The following is a 24,170-nucleotide window of genomic DNA, read 5'->3' as shown; positions in this document are numbered from 1 at the left end:
TGGGCTTAGCACACACACCATCATTCTAGGGTCTCAAGCCCATGGCAGGCATCTCCAATCACTCACGGAGCCCACCCAACAGGGCTGGCAGGCAGCCACTACCAACAGATCCCAGATAATCTCAGGCCTCACTGGGGGGGCCCCTGGGGGGTTTTTCACCAAAGCAGACTCTGGCCGCCTGCAAGGGGAGCTGGGCCTGGCCTGGCAGTGACTGTGGCCTTGCTTCCTAGGATGGAGGGCAGATGGCAGTCTTCACGATGGGCCTGGCCCCTGCTGGCTGTGGCCCTAGTGACTGGGAGCGTGTCGTCCACAGGGACCACGGTGAGTGGGGAGCACAGGCCCTCACCCAGATGGGCTGACGCCGAGAGCTGCATGGCAAGATGCAGGGCAGGGGCCTGGGGGCACCCTCTGCTCCCAGGAGCACGCTTTACATGCCGGTCAGGCCAGCCCCTGGGTGGGCGGTGGCGGGGGCTCTGGCCACTCCGGCAACCTTGCCAGTCTGGCAGGCTGGGGGCTGTGGGGATGGGGTGCTCCCCTTCAGCACGAAGGCCCGGGGTGTAGCGTGTGGACAGGTGGATTTGGGTCCTGCAGAGCCCAGGCTGGCTGGCACCTTTCCACAGGCCACTTGGGAGCCAGAGAGGATGGTTAGGTTTGGCATCAGGATCCCACCAAGCCCCCAGAAGGTTCCAGATCTCAAGATTAGGCAGCACTTGAGGTGCTCAGCTCTCTGGGAGGTCCCTCGGAGACCCCCCTGGAGGTCTGAGCCGGGGCTTCGAGCAACCCACCCAGGGGGCTGTGTCCTCCCGTCCAGGGCACGGGGTCGGCAGGCCCGTCTGGCCAGGTGCTCCAGCCTCCTTTTAACCGTCGTGGGGCCTCTCACCCAGGACAACAGCCCAACGTCCAACAGCCTGGAGGTGGGCCCCGACGCCACCGCCTACTGGTGGGGAGAGTGGACCAAATGGACGGCGTGTTCCCGCAGCTGCGGGGCTGGGGTGACGTCCCAGGAGCGGCACTGCCTACAGCAGAGGTGCTGGTGTGAAGCGGGGCCCCGTGGGGCTGGCCGCCCGGACTGCAGGGGGCGGGGAGGCGGGGCCCGTGGGGTGGCCGCCCGGACTGCAGGGGGCGGGGAGGCGGGCCCCGTGGGGCTGGCCGCCTGGACTGCAGGGGGCGGGGAGGCGGGGCCCGTGGGGTGGCCGCCCGACTGGAGCGGGGTGGGGAGGCGGGCAGCAGCTGCTGGGTGGGGGGCCCGGGTTGAACGTGGCCTTCAGGTTGAGGCTGCACAGGCCAGCTGAGCCGGTCAGTCTTCACTGGCCTCCCTTGGGGACACGGCTTCTGTCGGGTCCCAGGCAAGAGTGTCCTGCAGTTCATCCCTCTCTGGGGCACTGGGGAAAGAGGATCTGCCTAGGGCTCTTTCAGGAGTGGTCAGTCCCACCCTGGCCTTCTCTCTCCTGAAGACCCGAGGTGAATAAACACCGGGTAAGCCTACGGTGCGGTGGTTACTGCTGGCCAGACCTGTGTTCACATCTTGCATCTGCAACTTCCTAGCTGTGTGACCTTGGGGAAGTCACTTAACCTCTCTGAGTATCAGTTTCCTCTTTGTGGAGCGGAGATTATGCTCGCGCCCACCTGACGTTTCTGAGAATGCGAGACCGTGTGTGTGTGTGCGCGTGCGCGTGCTCTTTAGCAGAGGGCCGGGCCCATGGTGAACGCTGTTCTGCCATCACTAATTCTGTGGCCTAAGACTGTGCACTGTGTGCTGAGGACTCAGATGTGAACGGGACCTTGCCCCTCCCCCAGGAAGAGGCTGAGACGCACCCTGAAACTATGGGGGTGCCTGTGACAGGAGCAGGCTTTGCTGGAGCAGCGGGGATGGAGTGGGGCAGAAGGAGGCCTCGGTCAGAGGAGCCCGCAGAGGCTCGGGGCTGGGGGGCGCGGTCCAGGGGAGGGCTGGGAGCAGGGTCAGGATGGCAGCTGGCCACTCCTGACCTGAGCTCACAGCCCGGGTCCTCCCTCCAGGAAGACGTCCGTCACAGGTGCCGGGAACCGGACCTGCACGGGCACGTCCAAGAGGTACCAGCTATGCAGAGTGCAGGTGAGGCCCGCCTGGCTGGACCACCGCCCACCCCCCACAGCCCGTCACAGGCAGGACTCCAGACGGCTTCCCGGTGGCCCCAGCCCTGTGGATACTCTGTCCTGGGCCTGCCCCCTGCATCCCAAGGAACAGAAGTGGGGGTGGGGGTCCCCAGGCTCAGAATTCCACTCCCTGCCTCAAGTCAAGTCCCTGGTGCCCACTACGGGCTGCGGGCATCTGAGCGGGAAGGACCCGCTTCTGCTGGCAGAGCTCTCATGTGACCTCAGGGTTTGAGATCTCTGGCCACCTGTGCCCCCCTACACCCAGGGTGAACCGTGTTCCCAGGGAGGCTTGATGTCATAGGCGGCCCCGTTCCGGCTGCAGCCCCCACGTACCCCCTCCGTGCCCACGCACTCAGCCCCCGAACCTTCTCTGTTAACCTCGCTCTGCAGCAAGGTGGCCGGGCCGGGCTGGCTGGAAGCAACCACTCTGGCTTGGCCTCCAGGCATTTCACGATGATGGGGCCCGAGCCAGTCTGAACCCCACCCCCAGGGCGGGGTGGGGGGGCAGACAGGTGACCTTGTGTGTCCTTGTGTCTGTGTGCACGTGTGGGAGTTCAGGGGTCGGTGGAAGTGAGCAGACTGGCTTCTGGGTCAGCCTCGTGGGTCAGCTGCCCTCCAGACTCGAGCACAGGAGGGACACTTGGCCAGTTGGGCTTCTGGCCTCCTTGGGCTCCTCTTCCACGAAGTCAAGCCCCTTCAGTCAACGCCCATGTCCCGGGCCCCGTGGCTGTGGCTGCAGACACGCAGATGGGCCCCTTTCCACAGGAGGCAGGGAGAGCACAGGCCAGGCTGGTGTCCCCGCAGCTCCATGGGCAGCGGGGGAGACGGCCAGGGTGGTGGGGGGTGACGGGATCCAGCCCGCAGCAGCGGGAGGGTCAGCACACGTGGGCCTGGAGGCCCGGTGCCCCCGCCCTCCTTCCAGAGAGCCTGACAGATTGAGAGTGGGGAGGAGAGGCCACCCCGCGGGCCTCGGCCCTGGCACAGCCGTGCCGGCTGCAGCCACTTCCTGCCCAGCCTGGACGAAAATGCCTTTGTCGGGCCGAGTTCCTCCCAGAGCCGCCTTCCCTGCCTCTTGCTCCCAGGAGTGTCCGCCGGACGGGAGGAGCTTCCGCGAGGAGCAGTGCACCTCCTTCAACTCCCGCGTGTACAACGGGCGCAGGCACCAGTGGAAGCCGCTCTACCCGGGTAGCTCAGCCCCGGGCCACGCAGCAGCGGCCCGTTCCGCAGGGACCCAGCCCTGTGGCCAGCCCCTGGGGACCACGGGAGGGAGTGCCCTTGTCCAGCGGGCGGGCAGTTGGGGAAACAGGCCGGGGGGGGGATCTTGTCGAAGGTTCCCAGGAGTTTAGGCAACAGTGTACCGGACTTGGCTTCTCCTGCTCACGGAGGAGGTGCAGGGGGGCCACCAAGTCGGCTCAGACCTCCTGCAGAGGGGATGCTGCCCACTACTCACAGGGCAGCAGAGGCTGGAACCTGGGCCAGATCACGTGCATCTCAGTCCCCATTTCTACCCCTGAGGCCCTGGGCAAAGTCCCTTCCCCTCTCCAGGTCTCAGTGTCCCCCTCTGTGCCGTGGACGGAGGGCTGTCTCCAGCGGGTCCCCGACTCCGGCCCTGCAGCGCCCTGAGACCCCCGTCTCCCCGCAGACGACTACGTGCACATCTCCAGCAAGCCATGTGACCTGCACTGCACCACCGTGGATGGCCAGCGGCAGCTCATGGTGCCCGCCCGCGACGGCACGTCCTGCAAGCTCGCCGACCTGCGCGGGGTCTGCGTGTCTGGAAAATGTGAGGTTGTTCAACACTGTAGCAGAAGCAAGCACCGGTGCCCTCGCGCCCGCCGCCCACCCCATCGCCCAGGCGGTGGCGGCCCCGGGGTCTCACCTCGGCGCCCTCCCAGCAGCCTCTCCGCCTCCCTTCCTGCAGCCCATCGGCTGTGACGGGGTTCTCTTCTCCACCCACACGCTGGACAAGTGCGGCGTCTGCCAGGGCGACGGGAGCAGCTGCACCCACGTGACGGGCAACTACCGCAAAGGGAACACCCACCTGGGTAAGAGCCTCTGGCGCCCTGGGTCCAGGGCCTGGGTTAGCCTGCCTGTGGCCGCCGAGTGACCGTGCAGGGTTCTTCCCCTCCTGGCCCCCCGCCCCCCCGATCCTTTGCCCAGGCCTGGCGGGGCTGGCCCAGCAGCTCTGGAAGGACCCCTTGGGGACAGGACTGAGAGCAGCTCTGTGTTCGCACCCCTGGATCCCAGGTGCCCTGGTACGCACGGGGCTGGGGGACCCCCTCCGACTCAGCACAGCCTACAAGGAGGTATTAGCCCCGCTCGTAACAGGGGGAAACTGAGGCACGCGTTCAGTCCTTGCCGCTGACCTGAGGGTGGGGCCTGGGCACATGGATTCTGGGGGCTGAGCTCTCAGACCCAAGTCTCCAGGGCTGAAAGGACGCACTGGGTCCCACCGGCCTGGCCGACCCAGCGCAGAGCCGGCCCCTCTCTTTCCCAGGCCGCGGCTTGTCAGCGGCCTCACCGGAGCATCCAGCTCTGGGGTCTACGGGCTGGGCCGACAGGGGGTCCGTGCATGTGCTGGGACTTGACGCTTTTGGAGGGATGTCGCTTATAATATTCGGGGTTAAACTGGAGGCATTCTTGGGTCTCGGTTAATGCTGTGGGATTAAACTGGGTTATCACAGCCTCTGGACTGGGAGAGGCAGGGCAGCTCAAAACCCATTTAGCAGATGGGGAAACTGAGGTGCAGGGTGGGAACTGCCTACTTGAAGTCCCCCACAGAGGCAAGGCACATCTGGACTGGAACCAACCCCTGGAGAGCCCCCAAGGACCTGGCTGTTGGGACCATACCTCTCCTGGAGGCGGAGCAGATGTATAATTTCGGAGTTAGTGTTAGAGCTTGGACGTGGGACCCAGGGATGAACACGCCGACTGAGGAGGGTCAGGGTAAGAAAAGGAGAGGTGTCTTAGCGGAGGCCCAGCTGGACAGGGCTCTGAATAATGCCTGACAGGTACAGTGAGCACAGGCCACTTTCTCTGCAGGGCTCACTTTGGAAGGAGTGTGGGCAAAGACGTCGTGTGCTTCCTCCCTTCCTTGCACACACCTGCCTGCAGGACCTTCTGCCAGGTCCCAGGGTGTGGACACAGCAGAGGCAGCATTTGGGCAGTGGTCTCATCTGAGCACCGCCTGTGTGCCGGGAGCTAGAGGGTACGGGGGCCCGTGCCTGCACGAAGGTCTCAGCCTGGGGGCCTGGGGGCTGACACAGAGCCAGTCCCACACATTTCTTCCAAGTGCCTTCTGTGCACAGAGCCACGCACAGCAAGCCTGCCCCGCTCCCACCTCACAGCAGCTCCTCTGGGCAGGCCCACACTGCTGTCATGTTACAGGTGTGGAAGCAGAGAGGCTACGAAACCAGGTTAAGGTCACCCAGCCAAAAGAGCAGACTTGGGTCTGAACCCAGACAGCGTGATCCTGGGTCTGAGGTCCTAAGAACTGACGCACATGGTCCCCTGGTAGACGTGTGCATGGTAACCACGGGGAAGAATCTTGTGAGCTGGTCGCTAATTTAAAAATAAGTATATGTAAATGAAGATCATGGAGTCCGGTCCCATCACTTCATGGTAAATAGATGGAGAAACAGTGGAAACCGTGGCAGACTTTATTTTTTGGGGCTCCAAAATCACTGCAGATGGTGACTGCAGCCATGAAATTAAAAGACGCTTACTCCTTGGAAGAAAAGTTATGAGCAACCTAGACAGCATATTAAAAAGCAGAAGCATTACTTTGACAACAAAGGTCCGTCTAGTCAAGGCTATGGTTTTTTCCAGTGGTCATGTATGGATGTGAAAGTTGGACTGTAGAGAAAGCTGAACGCCGAAGAATTGATGCTTTTGAACTGTGGTGTTGGAGAAGATTCTTGAGAGTCCCTTGGACTGCAGGGAGATCCAACCAGTCCATCCTAAAGGAGATCAGTCCTGAATATTAATTGGAAGGACTGATGATGAAGCTGAAACTCCAAATTTTTTGGCCACTGGATGCAAAGAGCTGACTCATTGGAAAAGACCCTGATGCTGGGAAAGATTGAAGGCAGCAGAAAAGGGGGATGACAGAAGATGAGATGGTTGGATGGCCTCACTGACTCGACGGACATGAGTTTGAGTAAACTCTGGGAGTTGGTGATGGACAGGGAGGCCTGGTGTGCTGCAGTCCATGGGGTCACAAAGAGTCAGACACGACTGAGTGACTGAACTGATATGTAGACCTTCAATGGCTAGCCACTCCAGTATTCTTGCCTGAAGAATCCCATGGACAGAGGAGCCTGGCAGGCTACAGTCCACGGGGTCACAGAGAGTCAGACACGACTAAGCAATGATGCACAAACCTTCATTTAAATAAGAGATATTTAAGCAAAGTCAACCAGTTAATCCTAAAGAAAATCAACCCTAAGTATTCACTGGAAGGACTGATGCTGAGCTAAAGCTCTAATATGTTGGTCTCCTGATGCAAAAAGCCAAGTTACTGGAAGAAGACCCTGATGCTGGGAAAGAGTGAGGGTTGGGGAGAAGGTGACAGCAGAGGATGAGATGGTTGGATGGTGTCACTGACTCAGTGGATGTGAATTTAAGCAAACTCCAGGAGATGGTGAAGGACAGGGAAGCCTGGCATGCTGCCGTCCATGGGGTTGCAAAGAGTCAGACACGACTGAGCGACTGAACAAGCGCAGTCCTCACTTCCTAATCGTTTTACCTCGAGAGTTATTGCTGAGTCTGTGGCAGCCGGAAGTACTAGGGCAGCAGGTAGATGACTGTGTCCCTTTCCCCAGCCCCGCACCCAGCGACACCGGTTGGCAGTTTGAAATTGGCCACTGCGACAGGAAGTGTTTGCACCCCGGAATCAGGCCAGCACTGCAGGTCACAGCACCTGCGCCCCCACCAAGAGGGCCAGTAGTGAAGCGTTTAGGGGCACCCTGCTGGCTGGAAGGACAAGCTCAGGGTCTTCAGGTGCCCGTGAAGGGAAGCAGCCTGTAGAAGCGTCTCATCTGCCAGGGGGGCCCACATGTTCCTCAGGTGACCTGAGGGTCGGCCCCGGCAAACCTGATTCCAGAACTTTCTCACCATCTTCTCCTGGAAGGCTTTTCATTCTTAAGGCTTTAAAAATCTCCCTTCCTTCTCCCCAGCGAACCCTCTACCACCTTCCAGCAGCAGCCCCCTTCCTCAGACCCTGCCCCCAAAACCCTTGGTCCCTTTGTAGGGGGCTCTGCGGGAATCTCCGTGGTTGCCTCCTCACCTGCTGGGGCCTTTGATGACAGGCCCCGAGCTGGGGCCGCGTGCTCCCTCACCTACATTTCTAATGTAGCAAGCCTGTAAAATCAGTGCGATGTTATGACAGTGTGGGTTTCTAAAATAATAATAATGAGAGCATCCTCAGGGTCAGACTCTGAGCTACCCAGAATCCCCTCCATCACCGAGCGTGGGGGCCGTCATCCCTGTGTGTGGATGAGAACATGGAGGCCCGAGGCTCCAGCAGCTTGCCCAGAGCCACGTTGGTGATAGCAGCAGAGCAGGACCGAGGACATTTGACTCTGGCCGATCTATGACCTGTGGGGCCTGTGGCATCCCTCAGGAGGACAGGGCAGGTACTTGGGCGTGGCACCCATGGCCTCGATAGGAAAGTGTCTTGGAATGCAGTACCACTCAAGCCGTGCTGGGGAGGCTGGTCAGCTCTCCAGACTCATAGGGGGTTCCCACAGCGCTGTGCACTCGCCCCTTGGGGGCCTGGGTGCAGCTCTTGGGTGGGGACGGGGCTGCCCTGAGACACTGCATCTCGCCCACCAGAAGCGCAAGAGGGTGGTGACCGCCATCCAGAGCTGCCTTTCCTCTCGAGAGGCGCCGGTCACGGCCGACCCGCGGCTCACCGCTGTCCTCTCCCCCAGGTTACTCTCTGGTCACCCACATCCCGGCTGGCGCCCGAGACATTCAGATCGTGGAGCGGAAGAAGTCTGCGGACGTGCTGGGTGTGTATGTGGGGCCCGGGAGGCTCGCCGGGCTTGCGGATTTACAGGGGGTGAGATGTAGGGGTGGTGGGTGAATGGGGGGCGTTTGACCTTGCAGAAGAGCGGTGGCCCTGGAAGCCGCAACTCTGCCTGTGTGTAAGTGTCTATGGGGTGGGGGCTGGGGAGTCATCGGAGGCTGACCTCGTCCCAGGTGTGGAAAGACCTCACACTCCGGGCAGCTTGACTCAAGAGGGGGCTGTGACTCAGGTGGTGAGCGCCCCGTCTCCGGGCAGCCTGGCATGGGAGAGAACTGGAGGTGCCAGAGGCGGCATCTCTGAACCCCCGTCCTGCCCCAGGGTCTGAGGACTGACAGTCCGGGGGTGAGAAGGTTGAGGCAGAGCAGAATGGAAGTGGGCAGCCAGTCGGAAGCCAAGGGTGACAAGGAGCAGGGGTGGGATGCAAGCTCCCACCTGGGGCCTGGAGTTGATGTTCTGGCCACTGGCCATTCTGGTGGGGAGCCGGACCCAGGTGGGGTCTCTGACTTGAGGATTCTGGAGTAAGTTGCGTGGTGGCCAAGGCAGTGAGGCCCACCTGGGTGACCATGTCTGGAAGGGCTCCCTGTGCGGCTGGAGGTTGGTGGGGCCATGCACCTTGTCTGTACCCCTGGGGAGCCCTTTCTGGCCGAGGAGGATAGGTATTGACAACTGATCTCAGCCAGGCAGGCCAGGGACCCAGGCAGGCAAGCTGTCCCCGAAGCCTGATGCACCTCCCTGCCTCTCGAGGCATCTTCTCGGGGGCCAGGGCTGGCAGGGTGCAGCCACCCTTCCTAGGGAGTGCTGGCATGGGGGTGGGGTATTTGCTAAAGGACCCCGGGTTGAACCCTGCACAGGCTGTCAGCCCCAGGGTCTGGGCCCCTGAGCGCCAGCCGCTGACCCGGCAGGTCTGCAGGCTCCAGGCCCCAGCCCCGGACCCGAGCGGGAGCCCGGCTTCTGCCAGGCCGGTTGCTCTGTGGCCCGCGGGGGAGGGCGGCGAGGCCAGGAAACACCGTGTTCCCAGAGCTGGCTGCAAAGACATCGTTCTTGAAACAGACGCGTGGAAATACCGAGGGCGGCCCGGAGCGCCGGGGAAGCCGCAGGAAGGAAGGTCATTACTGTCAGGAAGCGGGTTTTGGACGCGGGCCGGGGATTTAACCCCATGCGCAAGCCCGGCCCCGCGGGTCCCCTCGCCCGGCCCATGCTCTTGCCCCGTTGTTTTTGATGGTGCTGCACGGAGGGTGCTCTTCCAGCGGGCGGAGGCTGCTCGCTGTGTCTGTCTGATAATAAATTAACTGCCGGGCTCCGCCGTGCGTGTTGCATCAGGAGCTTTGGAAACTAAGCTCTTCCCCGCCTCAGGCCAGTTCCTGGAACGGGACATCCTCTGGAAGAGACGCTGTCCCCGAGGTGGAGCCCCCCACCCCCGCCAGCCCCGAGGCCCCTGGGGAGGGCCAGCCGCCCGGCTCCGGGCAGACGTTCCAGCCTGTTGCCAGGGGTGTTTGGTGGGGGTGGGGGTTCCAGTTCCAGGAGCAGACGTCCTTCCGAGGTCCTCGGTTCCAAGTGTCCACCACACCCTGCCTCAGAGAGAGGCTGACTGGGAGCTCTGCCTGGGAGAAGGGGCAGCCAGGTCTCCCAGCCTGGCAGAGTTTCACGCTCCCAGCAAGAGCACCAGGCCGGTCCGCCTGGGGTGGTCTGGTAGGGCCTGCGGGGGACGCTGGGACAGGGCTGCAGTCTCTCAGCGTGGGCCCCGTCGGGGCGGGAAGCTGAGAGTGGCGAGTCCCCCCGGCTCACAGGGAATCTCTAGCAGAGCCGGGCTGGTGTCCTGGCCCCAACCTGGGTGACACCTGTGGTCCAGCGTGTGTCTAGACCTGGCCGCTCGGTCCTGACGCTCCTCATCGCCCTGCATCCCCAGGCCCTTCCGAGGCCACCAGAATGGCAGGACCAAGCGGGCCCTGGGCCAGCCACCCTTGGGTCATCTAGACAAGCCCTTGTTTATTTTAGGCTGGTTAGGAATGAGGACTCACGTCTCCCCGGCCAGGGCCACATGCTGTGGCAGACGGAGCCTGCCACTCCCACACCACATGGAGGTTCCCGGCTTTGAGGGTTTGGGGGTCACAGGGCCAGGCTAACCAGAGAGCCCGAGTGTGGGGTCCCGCTCCTCCTGGCCCTTCAGCCCCCTCCCTGCACCCCCAACCCCGGCACACGTGACTGGGCAGCTGTGGTGTTTCAGCTCTTGCAGATGAAGCCGGCTACTTCTTCTTCAACGGCAACTTCAAGGTGGACAGCCCCAAGAACTTCAACATCGCCGGAACCGTGGTCAAGTACCGGCGGCCCATGGACGTGTACGAGACGGGCATCGAGTACATCGTGGCACAGGGGCCCACCAACCAGGGCCTGAATGTCATGGTGCGCACCTGGGGTGGTTCCTTCGCTCCCCCGGTCACTCGCTGATTCACGCCCTCATCCCAGCCCTCACTCAGACTTGAGTTCCTTCACTGGCCTCCCAGTGACTCATGAATTCATTGGCCCATTCGCTCGCTCACCCTCTCACCTGTGTGGTCCTCCCCTCCCCTCCCCAGATCCTCAGTGCCAAGGACACGGCAGAGCTTGTCACAGCCATCCCCCGATGCTGGCCCCGGGATGCTCACGGCTTGGTAGCAGGGTGGGGGCCCAAACAGAGGGCAGGAGAGTGCAGCCTTTAGGCCCAGCTTGCCAGGACTCTCCCCAGGGCTCCTGTCCGGAAATGAAGGTCACTGCCACCTCGTGCCCGGCTCTGGAAGTATAGCGGAACTGTCAGTGAGATCAGGGGGTGCTCAGAGGCAGTTCTGAGGCTCTCGGAGGCCTGCCGGCCTTCGTGGACACTGAGGGAGATGGCGGGAATGGAGCCCGCCTGCCTGGCTGATGCCACAGGCTGGCCCGTGTCAGCCGGCAAACCCCTTCTGTCTCCTGCCTGGTTGTTTCGGGCCCTCCCGGGGTGGGGGCTGCCCCGAGGGGACTAACAGATGAACCAGAGACCCTCTTCCCCGAATCCACCCAGGCGCGCCTTCTCCAGACCACCTCCTCCCTGATCTTAAAATCTTTTCCATCCAGGCGCCTGACCAACAGCCAAGCCAATTGCACTGTCCATGAGTCAGCATTTATTCTTACCTAGGGCCACCCTGCCTTCCTTACAAATTGGGTGACCACCTTGCACGCACTGCCTGAAGCTAACTGGGAGGGTTTTCTTTCACAGCAACTTTGCAGGGTCGCTCCGGAGCAGAGCTCATTTTCAGCTTGCACCCCCAGACCAAGCTGACCTGATTTCGCGTCAAGTCTGGCCGTTGTCCTCCTCTCTGACTTTGTCAGAAGGGTGCCCTACGCCGCCATAGCCATGAGCTAAGAGAGGAGGCTGGTGCGAGAGTCGTGGATGATGGCAGCTGGGTCACCTGCTGACCAGCTTTCTGTCGCTCTAGCCCTGGACTGCTGCTGGGCCCTCCCAACCCCGGAACTTAACGGAGCTGTGGGGCCTTGTGTTACGTTGTCCGGCTCTGGTCACTTGATGGTCTGTGGTCAAAGGGCCTTGTAGCCTGCCAGGAGCTTTTCCCAAAGCACATCTATTTGTTTTAGGTGGTATGGCCTTTCTCTAGAACGCTAGGGTCTACATCATCATTTTCTCAGCTAAGGTTGGCAGGAACTCCACAGTCCATCTTTCTCCACTACAGACTCCTCTGTTACTGCAAGGGCTGCTGGGTACTATGGCCCAGGTGGCAGGATGTATGCACCACCACCTGGATCTCCTGCAGAGCCCTTCCCCCTCAGGACCCCACTCAAAGCAAATCCTGTGTATGGATTGGACCAGTACTCCCAGACGTGGAATATGTTGTGTCCAAAATTCTTCATGATGGGGGAGCGTGAGATGTGGTCATTTCCCCTTTATTTTCAAGGAGAGGTCCTTTCCTATCCTTGATGACTGGACCCGGAGATTTTCACTGACTTGGGGCCAGTCTTCCCAGTGGTTAATCTCCGAGCATCTGGAGTACTCATCTGATAAACATGATGTTGTCAACCTAGAGGATCAAGGTCATGTAGAGTGGGATGGTTCAGACCCCTTTGTCCTGTGTTGTGACAGGGAGTGGGTGAGTCAGGGTGGCCCTGGAGCAGAGCCACACACACGAAGGGGCAGACGAGAATGTGCCAGACGGATGGCCACACACGGTCAGCTAGAGGGAGCATTAATCTGCTCTAGAAAAGCCGCCATGTCGGTCCCAGAGCTGCAGGTGAGGCTATTGCTGGGCTGAGTTTGTGGCAGTCCACCATCACCCTCCTGGCTCTGTCTTGCTTCCGTTGGGGTCAAACTGTTGAATTAAATGGGGGCCTTGATGGGGTCAGCACCCGCGCATCCTTGAGGTCTTTGAGCAGCACCGATCTCTCTGTTTTCCCCAAGGATGTGATGTGGTTTCTGATTTACCCTCTTGGATGAGGTTGGGACTCAGGTTCACAGGCTTCCCAATTATGGTATAGCTACTCCCTCCCAGGTCAGGGAGCCAACATGAGAGTTCAGCCAACTCCCAAGTATGCGTTTGGGGGCTGGGTGAGCCTTGGATACAGTGGACGGACTCTGGATCCGACCAGGGTCATCTTGGGGCCATTAGCTGTCACCCACGTGTTCTCACAGTAACGGGAGGTAGTAATGATGCTTTGGGTCCCTGGTCAACGAGGACCATGTGGACCCAGGTTCCACGGTGTCTGTTTCTCCACTGAGCAGTTCACCACGTAAATAGCTGTGAGTTTTTGTGGGAAAGAACTGGGGGAGCCTTCTTCCCGGGGACTTGGCCGTTCCATCCTTCAGTGGATTCTGGGTCTAAAAAGTGATCCAGGAGATAGAGCAGGGGTGGATACTTTAATGTGGCAGCTGCCTCTGCCCCGTGCGTACCCACCCTCGATTTCTTCTGATCGGATGGATGGAGATGCACCTTTCTGGCCACGCATCTGTCCCCAGGGCGCTCTTTGTTCTATCAGCTATGTCCAGATGTGTCCTGGCTACCGTGGCAACCTTCCGGCTCATCACGGTACCTGAGCCACCTTGTTCTGACTGTCCTGGAGAGCAGACGCAGCAGCACCTCTGGCCACCAGCCGCGGCCCACGAGGACCCCCGACACCAGCCTTCGGGTGCCTCTCTGAGTGGTGCTGGTGGCTCTTCGCCGTCACACTTCCTTTCACGGCGGCAGACGGCGTGTCCTCCAGGCGATCCTACAGAAAATAGTCGCCCGGCGCTCACTCTTTCGCCGTCTGCCGCGGTGGTCCCAGAGTGGATCGTTCCCTCAGTGTCGGCCTGACCTCCTCCTGGGGCTCTTGCCAGTGTGGGTCCTCCCTCATCCTGAACGAGGGCTCCCCTGGGAGACTCCTCCTGAGGCCTCACTCAGCCTCAGCTTCTGCTGCCCCCGGCAGCTGGTCCCGCAGGCCTGTGACAGATTGCCCCTCTCCCCTGAGCAGCCTCATGGCCGCCCTGAGCAGATGAAAAGGGGTCTGAGCGTGAGCCCCCAGCCGGGTGGTCCAGGGAGGAGGCGGACACGGCCCTGAGGGAGGCTGGTGGGGTTTTGAAGGCAGAGACCTCTGTGCCATCTTCCGGCGAGGGCTGTTGCAGGGGTGGAACGACCGCTTTCCAGGCCCTGAGATTCAGGGGAATCTGAGGTTTCAAAATTTTCAAGCAGATTCACTGAGATCCCCAGGCTCCAAGTCTTCCCCGGGTCGGGCTCTTGGTGAGGTGGAGAAGCCAGCCTGGTTCTCTGGCCTCCGGTACACTTTCTAGTCCTGCCGGGGGACGTGCGTGTCTCCGTGCGACACCGAGGAGGCCCTCTGGCTCGGCCTTAGGTTGCGGGTTAGGTGGTGACGTCACCCTAGCCTTCCACTGTCTTCCTCCATGGACCCTTACATTTTCTCCAGCCAACTCCCAACACCTGAGACATGGCACCCAAAGCACACTTCATTCCTCTTGTATCCTCCCAGCCCCCCATGTGGGGGGATCTTAGGGGTCTGTGCACCGCCAGGAAATCACCCCCGATGGCGGGGAACCCCACACTAAACTCCTATTTGAGAGCCCACTTCCTGGGGCTTCTGACACCAGCTGACTTAGACCAGGCGACCCCTCGGGGGGTGGGGGTGGGAGCTGGACAGGCCGGGGAGATGCTGGTGGTGATGCAGTCGCAACAGAAGCCTCAGCACCTCCCCCACCAGCTGTGATGCTGGGGGCCCTCCGGGGCCTGGGCCTTGGCCCTTCCGCGCGGCCAGGGGGGCAGGTGGTGGGGACATCCAGTCTTACTGCTTAGGACCGCCGGCACATGGTGACGGTAAAACGCAGGCTGGGTTTTCACTGGCTTTATTACCTTACAAACACTTCTGCTACCCGCGCGCCCTTGACTGCCTGTGCCTGGGCTTTGTCCGCTGGTCCCGGGCTGTGTTCACCCGTCTTTGGCCACGGGCTGCTCGTGGCGCTAAGTGGGCGGGCGAGGCAGCGTCCTCCAGGCAAGGAGGAGTCCCCAGGAAAGACTCAGCTGTGGGCCTGTGCGTGGCTGGGAACCCTCCCGCGGCTCTGGGACCAGAGTCTCCTATCCTCAAGGGGCTCGTGGGCGGCGGGCTGAGCAGTTGCTCCAGGCTGGTGGGGAAGGGGCTGGGGTGGGGAGGGGCCCGGGTCCCACGTCTTCTCCTGCCGCCCCCAGGTGTGGAATCAAAATGGCAAGAGCCCCTCCATCACCTTCGAGTACACGCTGCTGCAGCCGCCGCACACCCACCGCCTCCAGCCCATCTACTACAGCTTCTCGGATCCCACCTCTGACAGCGCAGAGAGCCAGGAGCTGGACGGGGTCGGGCTGGCGGGCTTCCTGCAGCACAACGCCTCCCTCTTCGGCCAGGCCTCCTCGGAGCGGCTGGGCCTGGACAACCGCCTGTTTGGCCACCGGGGCCCGGGGATCGAGCTGGGTCTGAGCAGAGGCCAGGAGAGCAACGAGGTGTGCGCGCAGGCCAGCGGCAGGGCCTGCGAGGGGCCCCCCAGGGGCAAGGGCTTCCGAGGTAACCAGGAGGAGGGGCGGGGCGGGGGGGCTCCTAGGGAGAGGGCCCTCGGGTGAAGGGTCTTCAGAGCCCGCAGCCCGCAGAAGAGGGCGGCGGCGGCACTGGTCACGCACGGGCTGCGGGGCAGGGGTGCCCCCCCACACAGCTCCTTCGAGGCGGGTAAGGCTATCTCCACTTGATGGAAGCGGGGACTGAGCCCTAGGGAGGGGTCTTGCCCAAGTCACGCCATCCCCATCTGCTGGGGGCAAATCCCAGAGGGTCAGACCCTATAGCCTGTGCTCTTGACCACTTGGTGGAGACAGACAGACAGACAGTGCAGCAAGGTGCGGCGAGAGCTCTGGAAGGGAGTGATGGGCAACTGAGGGGTACAGGGAGGACCTCGAGCCCTTGGTGGGGGGGACCCCTGGACTGAGGGCCCAGGAGTGAGTTAAGGGTGAGCCAGGGGAGGGCTTGGGGCAGGCAGGGGACCTGCATGGGGCGGTCTCCAGGGGGAGTGGCAGTAGGTGCAGGGGGAGACTTGGGGGGTGGACTGGGGTCCCCGAGCCCCAGGCTGGCAGCTGGGCTATGCTCCTGAGGGCTGTGGGGGGCTGGCCGCGACCATCACTCCTGCCAAGGGCGGAGGGTGGACCGGGCTTGGGAAGAATGTGCTTGCTAACTTGGGGGCATATTTCCGAGACCCTCGGAGTCCTCAGGTAGAAAACACTTCGGAGGCTGTTAGTTCCCTGGGGCTGTGGTGGCAACCGACTGCAAGCTGGGGCCATAAAGCCACAGAAATGTACAGATTCTGTCTTCAGGCGGCTTCTCCTCTGTGTCCGTGTGTCTCCCCGTGTTCTTCTAAGGACAGGGGCATTGCAGTTAGAACCCACTCTAAACCTGTAGCGATCTGCTCTGGAGCTCTGTAGCCTGTAAAGATCTTATTTCTACAGAAGCTCACATTCTGTGGTTGTGGGGCAGGCATGCATTTGGGAGACCCTATTCAACGCCCCTGCTGAGCTCAAGCAGGTTCCCCAACGAGAGCTTGTCTGGGTCGGCTTGCGGGCCTCTGCTGGACGATCTGGGTCCTCTCACGGGGTGGAAACCTGCCTCTGGGTGCTTCCTGGATCGGGTCTTTGCTGCAGCCCCGCCCCCCCCGACCCTGGTCTGCACTACCTGCCCCCCCACCCCCCCGCAACCAGGGCAACCCTTGCCCCACATGAGGGATCGTGGGAGGTTGAGCACTCGTCTCCCCCGTAGACGGTAACGCCACCCTGACTGCTCTGGTGGGAGACCCGGACGACCGAGAGGCCGACGCCCGTTTCGCCTCCCAGGAGCTGCTGTCGGCCAACGCCATCTCTGATCAGCTGCTGGGCGCAGGCTCCGACTCCAGGGAGCTCCCCCTCAACGAGACCGTCAACAGCATCTTCTCCCAGGGTGCCCCGAGGGGCTCCCCAGCCGAGAGCCTCTACCTGGACTACGAGGAGAGCGAGGGGGCCGGAGCTTACCTGCTCAATGGGTCCTACCTGGAGCTGAGCAGCGACAGGCTGGCCAACACCTCCTCCGAGGCCCCCTTTCCCAACGCCAGCGCCAGCCTCCCCGCCTTGGCCGGGAACCGGACGCAGAAGGCCAGGTAGGTGGCCTCCCCTGCCCTGTCTGCCAGGGCTGGTTGGGGTGGGGGGGCCTGGGCAGAGGTAAGGGGGAGGGGGCCGCCCCTGCCTGGCCCCTCGGGGAGCCAGAAGCCTGGGTTTTAGCGTCTTTCCCACAAGTTAGTATCATGGGTTGAAGTTCCTGCTCTGCAATGGGGCTGGGAAGTGGGGAGGTGGACAGTCCTGTGCACCTGGGGCTGAGCATCGCCCATACAGAGGCAGGCTTTCATCCCAGCCCCTTGTCTTTAGGGACTGGTAGGGCTCAGAGAGGTAAGTGAGTGATGCCTTTGGGGCTCAGAGCCTGGAGGCTTGGCGTCCTATGGTTCTTTGGACGCTCATTGCACACATGGCCATCAGGCACGAGGTGGACATTCCCTGAAGGTGGAATGGCTCAGGACAACCTTCCCTGCTGGCCAGGGAGGAGACCTGGGGTTGGTCCAGTGGGGTCCCCAGCCAGGGGCCAGATCCCAGGTCAGGCACTGGGAACAAGGCCTTCTGCGGCGTTGGCTGGAGCTGCTTCTGGGTTTGGGATGTGGGAGGGTCCAGCGGTGAGGATACACTGCAGACACCTGAAAAGTCACAGCTGGGGATGCCTGGACGGTCACGGCTGGGGACGGCTGGACGGTCATGGCTGGGGACGCCTGGACGGTCACAGCTGGCCCTGGAGGAGTCTGAGGCCAGGAGCCTCCCGGGGCTGGGGCCAGCTGGGAGCAGGGTGGCTCCAGGCCTGCTGCTGTCACTGTCCCTCCAAGAGGACAATCCTGGTGACCAGGCCCCTGTCGGCCAGAGGCTCGCAGGGCAGCGAGGCTGTTTAAGCAGACAGAGGCGGCCCAGCAGACACCAGTGTGGGCAGGGCCTGGAGGCCGGAACAAGCCCAGTGGGTTTTGTTTCGTCCTGTTTTCTGCGGACCCACCTAAACCCATTGGCTTTAGACACCAAGCCAGCGGAACCCTCGCCAGGGCTGGGTGTGCAGAGGGGGAGCATCCTTAGGGAACTGAGTTTGATGGAGTATTTGGGGTTCACTCTCAAGGTGGCACGGTTGGAGGCAACTCATCCCCAGAGGACAAGAGCAGGGGGGCTGGGCCCCTGAGCCCACAGGAGGTGCCCTTCTGGCCCTATTCTCAAGGTGTTTTTTTTTTCTGAGGCTCCGTGAGACTCCCCGGCACATCTGGGCCCTTCTGAGGGGGAGACTTTGCAAATGTGGACAGAGTGGGAGGTCCGGAGTCCCTGAGGCTCTGCTTCCTCTCCCAAGGCCCATTGAGGCCATCTGCTGGCCCGACATGGGTCCAGAAGCTCGCAGAGTGGGCCTTAGGGATGTGTGGGACCCAGCGGCTGGAGGGGGACAGGCTCTGAGTCTGAGTGGGAATCAGAATCAGCTGCACTTGCCTGTGTGACCTGGAGCCGATTACTTATTCTCTGAGCCTGGGGGGCTCTTCTCAGCCTCAGGGGTGTCCAGAGGACTGAATTCTATCCAGGGCACCTACCCAGGAACCAGGAAAGAGGAAGGGTCACGAATGCACTCAGCCTCCAGGGCCATGGGTGTGAGGATGGCCAGCTCTCCGATGGTCAGTCCCTGCCTGAATGGGTTTACGGAGGTGACATACAGGCTGCTGTTTAACGTGGCTAGAGGCCCGGAAAGTGCAGTGGAGATCTGGGTCACCATCCTAGCTCGGCCCCCCTACACGCGCGCGCGAACACGCACACACACGCACACCTGAGTCCCACGGGACTGGGACACACCAATGATGCTCTGTGGACCTCAGTGCCCTGTCCCTGAGTGAGGGGCTTGTCGGGGGCTCGTCAGGGCCATCAGCTCAGGCACCCCAGGATCCCCAGGATCCCCAGCCCGGGTCACGGTAGCAGCTTTCCGGTCCTTAGGTCACATTTTAAAGAGTCTCTTCCATCTGGTCCTGTGGGTTCCCGCCCCCACTCCTGGGCCCTTAGGGGAATGTCTGGGATTCAGGAACCAATACAATGACCATCAGGGCTCAGAAAGTCCCGACGGGGTGAGATGGGGCCACTGCCCGCCAGCAGCTTCAAAGGAACCGCTGGCGGAGACCAAAGATGGTCTTTGGAGATAAAGGGCTGAGGAGGCGGCGGGGGAAACCGCCAGGCCAAAATAGCCCCGGCGCGGCGAGTTGTCCAAACACAGGAAGTCGCGTCTGCTCAGGGAGGGCGCAATCCAGGCGTGGTCCAGAGAGCAAGGTTATTTTCACCTTCTTGGAACCATCTCGAACAACCAGGGGAGGCCTGACTCCAGACACCAGGGCTGGGATGCAGACATGGGGTCTCTCTCGCAGCCTGGGTGGGGGCGGGGAAGCAAAGCTCTTTCCGAGTCTCTTAGGAACCATCCAGGCCATCCAGAGAAAGTTCCAGATGAAGGACTTGGAGTGTCCATGCGTGATGCCCGGCCCAGCCTGGCAATCAGCGGGCGCTAGCTTCCCTCCAGACGGAGGTGGTGGCGGGCTCTTGGTCCAGCGACTTCCCGGGTGCTCCTCTCCCCAGAGAGCAGAGCATTATAGGCTTGCAATGTTGTGCAAAGACGTGTTCTGAGCAGGAGGGCCTCTCCTGTGCTGCGCTGGTGTGAACTGGGGCGGGCAGCCCCTCCAGAAAGATCTTTGGTGCTGAAAACCCAGAGGGTTATTTTGAACGGCTTGCTGTCTCTCCACCATGAGTCACGCTGCCTGCTGGCCCAGGAGTGTGTAATTAGATAAAGATGGCGCGGCTCCTCCACGGGTGGGGTGGCGGGGCGGGGGCTGAAGTCCTTGGTCCTTGTTTGTTCTTGGGGAGATTTGGAAGCCGTTGACAGGAGGGCGGGGGTCACTGCGCTGTGCGGGGCATCCGGCTCTCCCTCCCCGAGGAGGCGCTGTGGGCCCTTTGTTCAGAGTTGCCTGGTCTCGGGTGGGTGGGGGCCCATCTGAAAGGGCCCCCTCACTTTTCAGGAGCATAGGGGAGGACCTTCCGATGCCCCCTGTATGTGCGGCAAGGCCGGGGCAGGCTTGGACGCGGGGAGGGTGAGGCCACCCGGCGAGGGGTCTCGGCGGGTGTGACCCAGCGACAGACTGCCGTAGGCTATCCACTCCATCGCCTCGCCTCCTTCCTGGGCTCATGGAACCACATCAGTGAATTCATGACTTAATGTCCGTCCGTGGGTAGATTATTTCCTGGTTCTCAGAGCAGGACGTGCCTTCAAGGCCACAAGTGCAGTGTAAGAGCCATTCTTGTGAAATTCCAGAAGTTGGAAGGCAAACTCCCGGTCAAATCCAAACCAAGGTCTCTCTCACAGAATTGACGGGAAAGCCTTTTATTTATTTGTTTAGTTTTAAAGGTTTTTTTTTTAATTTTTTGGTTGTTATTGTTGTTGCTGTTGTAGCTCTGGACCATCTTTTAAAGGTCTTTACTGAATTTGTTACAATATTGGTTCTGTTTTTAATGGGTTTTTGGTATTTTGGCCATGAAGCATGTGGAATCTTAGCTCCCCGACCAGGGACCAAACCCTTAACCTCTGCAGCGGAAGGCCAAGTATTAGCTGCTGGACCGCCGTGAAGCCCCTGGAAAGCCTTTCAGAATGTGCACTCTGCAAACCCTCCCCTAAGCCTGACCTCCGGGGTGACAGAGGTCCCCAGAAAGGACCTGTGGGTGTGCCCCGTGCAAGGGTCTCGGCTTCAGGTGGTCTTCCGTCAGCCCCTCTGGATAGGAAGCGAAGCAGGGCTGGGCAGTGGGCCCATCGCCCCGCGCCCCCCGGCTGGCTCCGGGGGCGGCTGCCTCTCCGGGCAGATGCTGGGCTCGGGGAGATGTCTCTGTCACCTCCCTCAGCTCCTGCCGAGTCCACAACGAGCCGGCACATTGGATCCCGAGGTTGGGCCCAGCACACCGACTGGTTCAAAGAAGCAAACAGTCCTAACAATAGTTGGCCGGGCCGCCTGAGTTCCGGCCAAGAATCCCAGCCCGTCGCTGGCGGGGACCCAGCCAGGCGTTCCCTTGCTCAGCAGCCCTCTCAGACCTGGGCAGAGGCGTCTGCAGGGGACGGCCCTCCCCCGTCTGCCCCCGGGGCTGGTCTGTTTTGATCCCCGGAGGCCCGGTGGCCAGGGGGCCCCCATTCAGTCAGAATCCCGGCTGGGGAAGGCTGCAGGAGAGGATTCCGGTGCCTTCCACGCACACCAGGTGCCTCTGAGGCCCCTTCCCGGGGATGGGGGAGGAGTCATCGGCGTGCTCCTGCTGGGGGGCTGGTGAGAGGCCTGTGGGTGTGGAAGGGGCAACTATGATGGTGGGGAGCCCCAAGTTCTTCACCCACGCCCCCCAGAGCCACCGGAGGGCCCCGACAGCCGCAGGGCCGTGTGCTCAGCCCGCTGTTGAGATGGAAAATGCCAGCTCCCCCTCCCTCCTAGCCCTGCCACCCCGGGGGTGCTCCCTCTAGACAGTGGGCACTGGGGTCCCCGGAAGGGCAGCGAGGCTCTGCCCTTCTGCCCGGAGGAGGGGCTCAGAACAGGTACACACACCCGCGCCCCCTGCCCCAGTGATGAGAACCTGTGCTTCCCCGGAACTCAGCCCTTCTCTGCCTCACCCGCTTTCAGGACCAGGCCCAAGTCCCGCAAGCAAGGCGTGAGCCCCGCGGACATGTACCGGTGGAAGCTGTCGTCCCACGAGCCCTGCAGCTCCACCTGCACCACAGGTACCCGAGGCGGGCCGGGGCGCCCGCAGAGCCCACCTCCACGGCGGGCGCGAGTCTGGGCGTCGGGCCCGTGCACTTGCTTGTAGCCCCGAACTGCCCGCGGTGAGCTCATCTAGCGGTTTCCTGGCCCACGGGATGCGGCGGGACGCGGTGGCAGCCTGCGTGTCCGCGCGCTGGACCACGTAAGGGTCCAGCCGGGTGGGAGTCAGTCAGCACCCCCAGGCTCCCTCGTCCATCTTTCCGCATTCAGTACATTGTTAGGAAAAGCCTCCTCTTGGTTAAAACGTAGGAAACCTCGGGTGGTGAGGAGAAGGGGAAAGTAGGCCCATGTGGACTATGACAGAGGAAACTTTCCAGATTCTAGGGCCTCGTCTGGGGAGGAAACAGCGGCGGGTATCGGAGGCCCTGGGGTTGCCTGGACAGACACTTGCGGTCAGTAGGTGTCAAGCCAGGGCTTGAGCCGATGTCTGTCTGCTCACTTGGCCGGCCGTCGCTGCACCAAGACGCTGGCTGGCAGCCTGGAGGCTAGGACCCCACCTGCCGCTAGCGTGGTCCCCTCCCTGTAAGGCTGGACGTTAGACCCAGGTGCCGGCCTGTGGCAAGTACAGGGGGACCCCAGGCGCTGCCGTATCTGTACCTGGGACGTGGTGTTTGCGCAAGACTGGGCTTGCTGCTGCTCAAAACGTGCGAGGTCCCTGCCCCTGCACTGCCACCCCAGCTGGCCAGAGCTCTGGGAGCCCCTGCACGCTCTGGCCAGTGTGGCGGAAGAAGCAAGCGGCTGACCGGGCCCTGGGCAGCCGGGGGCCTGTGGGGGTGCAGCATCTCAGGAGATGTGGCCAGGGAAGGAGCTGGGGAGGTGGCTCTGCGGGCCGCTGCGGGGGCCACCGGCTCTCTGTCTCGGGCGGGAAGCCAGGCCCGCTCCCGCTACACCGTCCTTCCTCCCCCAAGCAGGGCAGGTGATGGGCTGAGATTGCCCCTGATATTCTGGAGGGTTCGAGGAGGGCTTTGTCGGGGTGTGGTAAGCGCTTGGGATGAACTATTTGGTCATCCACACCCCACGCTCTTAATTTCTTAGTCTCTGCTCTCTACCTGTAAGATGGGACGTCCACCTATCCAAACGTGGTTATAGGGGCAGATGGGAAAGGAAAAAAAAGCAATCAGGGTCAAAGCTTGACAGCTGGCTGCCGTCAGCAGGACCTCTGCTGCTGCTGCGTGCCACCAACGGGGCCTGGAGCAGCCACGGCACTGGTCCGGGGAATGAAGTCGGGGCTGAGTGCTGGGGCGGGGTGTTGGAGGAGCCCGCTTTGAGAGCCTGCTCCTGAAGGGCAGGGTCCCATTCTGAATCGGGAGCCCCGACGTTATCCGTCGGACCCCACGCGTGCCGAGGGGGCCACAGCACATGCGGTGGGGAGCGTCTGCTGTTCCCCTTGGACATGTCCCTGCCTGGGAGGTGACAAGGCTTGAGATCCCTCCTGGATGAAGCCGCCCTGGTGGCGAGCGGCTGAGCCTGGCCCTGGACAGAAGGTGGTCCCCAGGGAGGTCGCCGCACTGTGTCTCGACGCCCACAGAGTGCTGGGCAGGGGATGGGCTGGCCCGCCCTGGGCGGCCCGAGGTGCGAAGTAGGATGCAAGAAGAAAGGAAGTGAGGAAGACAGGTTCTGGCTCTGCCGAAAGGATGCGCTCTCCTTCAGACGAGCCCGTCTGGGACTGGAGTGAGCGGCCCTGACCCAGAGTGGGTTCCCCGTCGGCGCGGAGGCACCAAATGGGGTCCAGGCGGCACTCCACAGAGGTGGTGAGCCGGGGTCCCTGCAGGATGGCTCACCTCCACACACCCTGTGGCGGGCTCCTCTTGAAATCCCCCTTTCGGGGCGCCGACCCCAGGGGGATCGGGGGAGAGGGTAGTGGTTTACAAACCTTCTGTGGCCTGTGGGGCCTGTGCAAACGTCACTGGTGACCAGCAAGTCTCCTGTGTCCTGAGCCCCGGCCATCGCAGCCATAGCAGCAAGCATTCTTTCTTTTCCTTAAAGATGCTCTTGAGAGGGGGAGAAAGGCAGGTGGATCAGTTTGGACCCCTCGCTTGAGTCACACGGGATGATTCCCGATGGTTCTCGGCATCCCCCTGGCCCAGAGCGAGGGGAGTGGAGTGGACGGGCTCTGAGACCCCCCGCCTGCGGGCAGAACAGGCCCACCCAGTCCGGCGTCGGGGCCTCCTGCTCCTTCCCTTTAGAGGAAGGGCTCGGTAAGAAGGTTTGAGAAGCCCCGCACTCAGGACTGACGCCGTGAGGTGGTGTCCAGAAGACCGGAGCTGTGCCTCCCGTCCCGCCTGGGGGGTTCCCGGGAGTGGGTGAGTGGCAAGCGGAGGCCTGGAGAGTCTGACCGCCCTCACGTCACCCCCAGCCGGGGACGGCGCTGGGACCAGCAGTCCCGTCCCTCCTGATCAGGACCTGCTGTTTGCCCTGATGACGAGGCGAGAACGAGTAGATGCTTGCTGAGGGGCTGCGAGTCCTCAGACTTGGACCTCTCTGGGCCCCAGAAGTGGTGTCTCTGGAACATTCTGAGCAGGCCTGGCCAGGAAGCCAGCCCCCCGCTCATCGACGGCTAAAGACGACACAGCCCAGCGCTGGCAGAGGGGAAGCCGTGATTGCAACCTGGCTCGTCCCTCACGGAAAAAAGAA

The 24,170-nt window shown here is 61.9% G+C and overlaps 1 protein-coding gene across 12 annotated transcripts in view; it reads left to right on the top strand.

Annotated features, from left to right (window-relative positions):
* The window catches only part of ADAMTSL2 (ADAMTS like 2), a 33,368-nt gene that overhangs the window by 1,975 nt on the left and 7,223 nt on the right, over positions 1-24,170 (top strand). For 3 of the 12 annotated variants that reach the window (XM_086324211.1, XM_086324212.1, XM_086324220.1), the window contains 11 exons: positions 231-321; positions 885-1,027; positions 2,017-2,092; positions 3,216-3,318; positions 3,776-3,921; positions 4,055-4,178; positions 8,067-8,147; positions 10,389-10,564; positions 14,854-15,202; positions 16,436-16,808; positions 21,399-21,496. In XM_086324211.1, the coding sequence (XP_086180337.1) occupies positions 232-321; positions 885-1,027; positions 2,017-2,092; positions 3,216-3,318; positions 3,776-3,921; positions 4,055-4,178; positions 8,067-8,147; positions 10,389-10,564; positions 14,854-15,202; positions 16,436-16,808; positions 21,399-21,496 (1,759 nt within the window). In that variant the 5' untranslated portion in view covers position 231. Of the gene's footprint in view, positions 1-230; positions 322-811; positions 1,028-2,016; positions 2,093-3,215; positions 3,319-3,775; positions 3,922-4,054; positions 4,179-8,066; positions 8,148-10,388; positions 10,565-14,853; positions 15,203-16,435; positions 16,809-21,398; positions 21,497-24,170 lie in introns of all 12 variants that reach the window. The other 9 variants (XR_015136085.1, XR_015136086.1, XM_086324213.1 and 6 more) reach the window with 7 other exon arrangements.

The sequence above is a fragment of the Bos grunniens genome, chromosome 11 (assembly GCF_055505025.1).
Source record: "Bos grunniens cultivar Pamir isolate PY7600 chromosome 11, Bosgru_T2T1.0, whole genome shotgun sequence".
Classification (NCBI taxonomy): domain Eukaryota; kingdom Metazoa; phylum Chordata; class Mammalia; order Artiodactyla; family Bovidae; genus Bos; species Bos grunniens.
The sequence above is the reverse complement of the archived record's forward strand: the minus strand, read 5'-3'. Positions and strand labels throughout refer to the sequence as shown.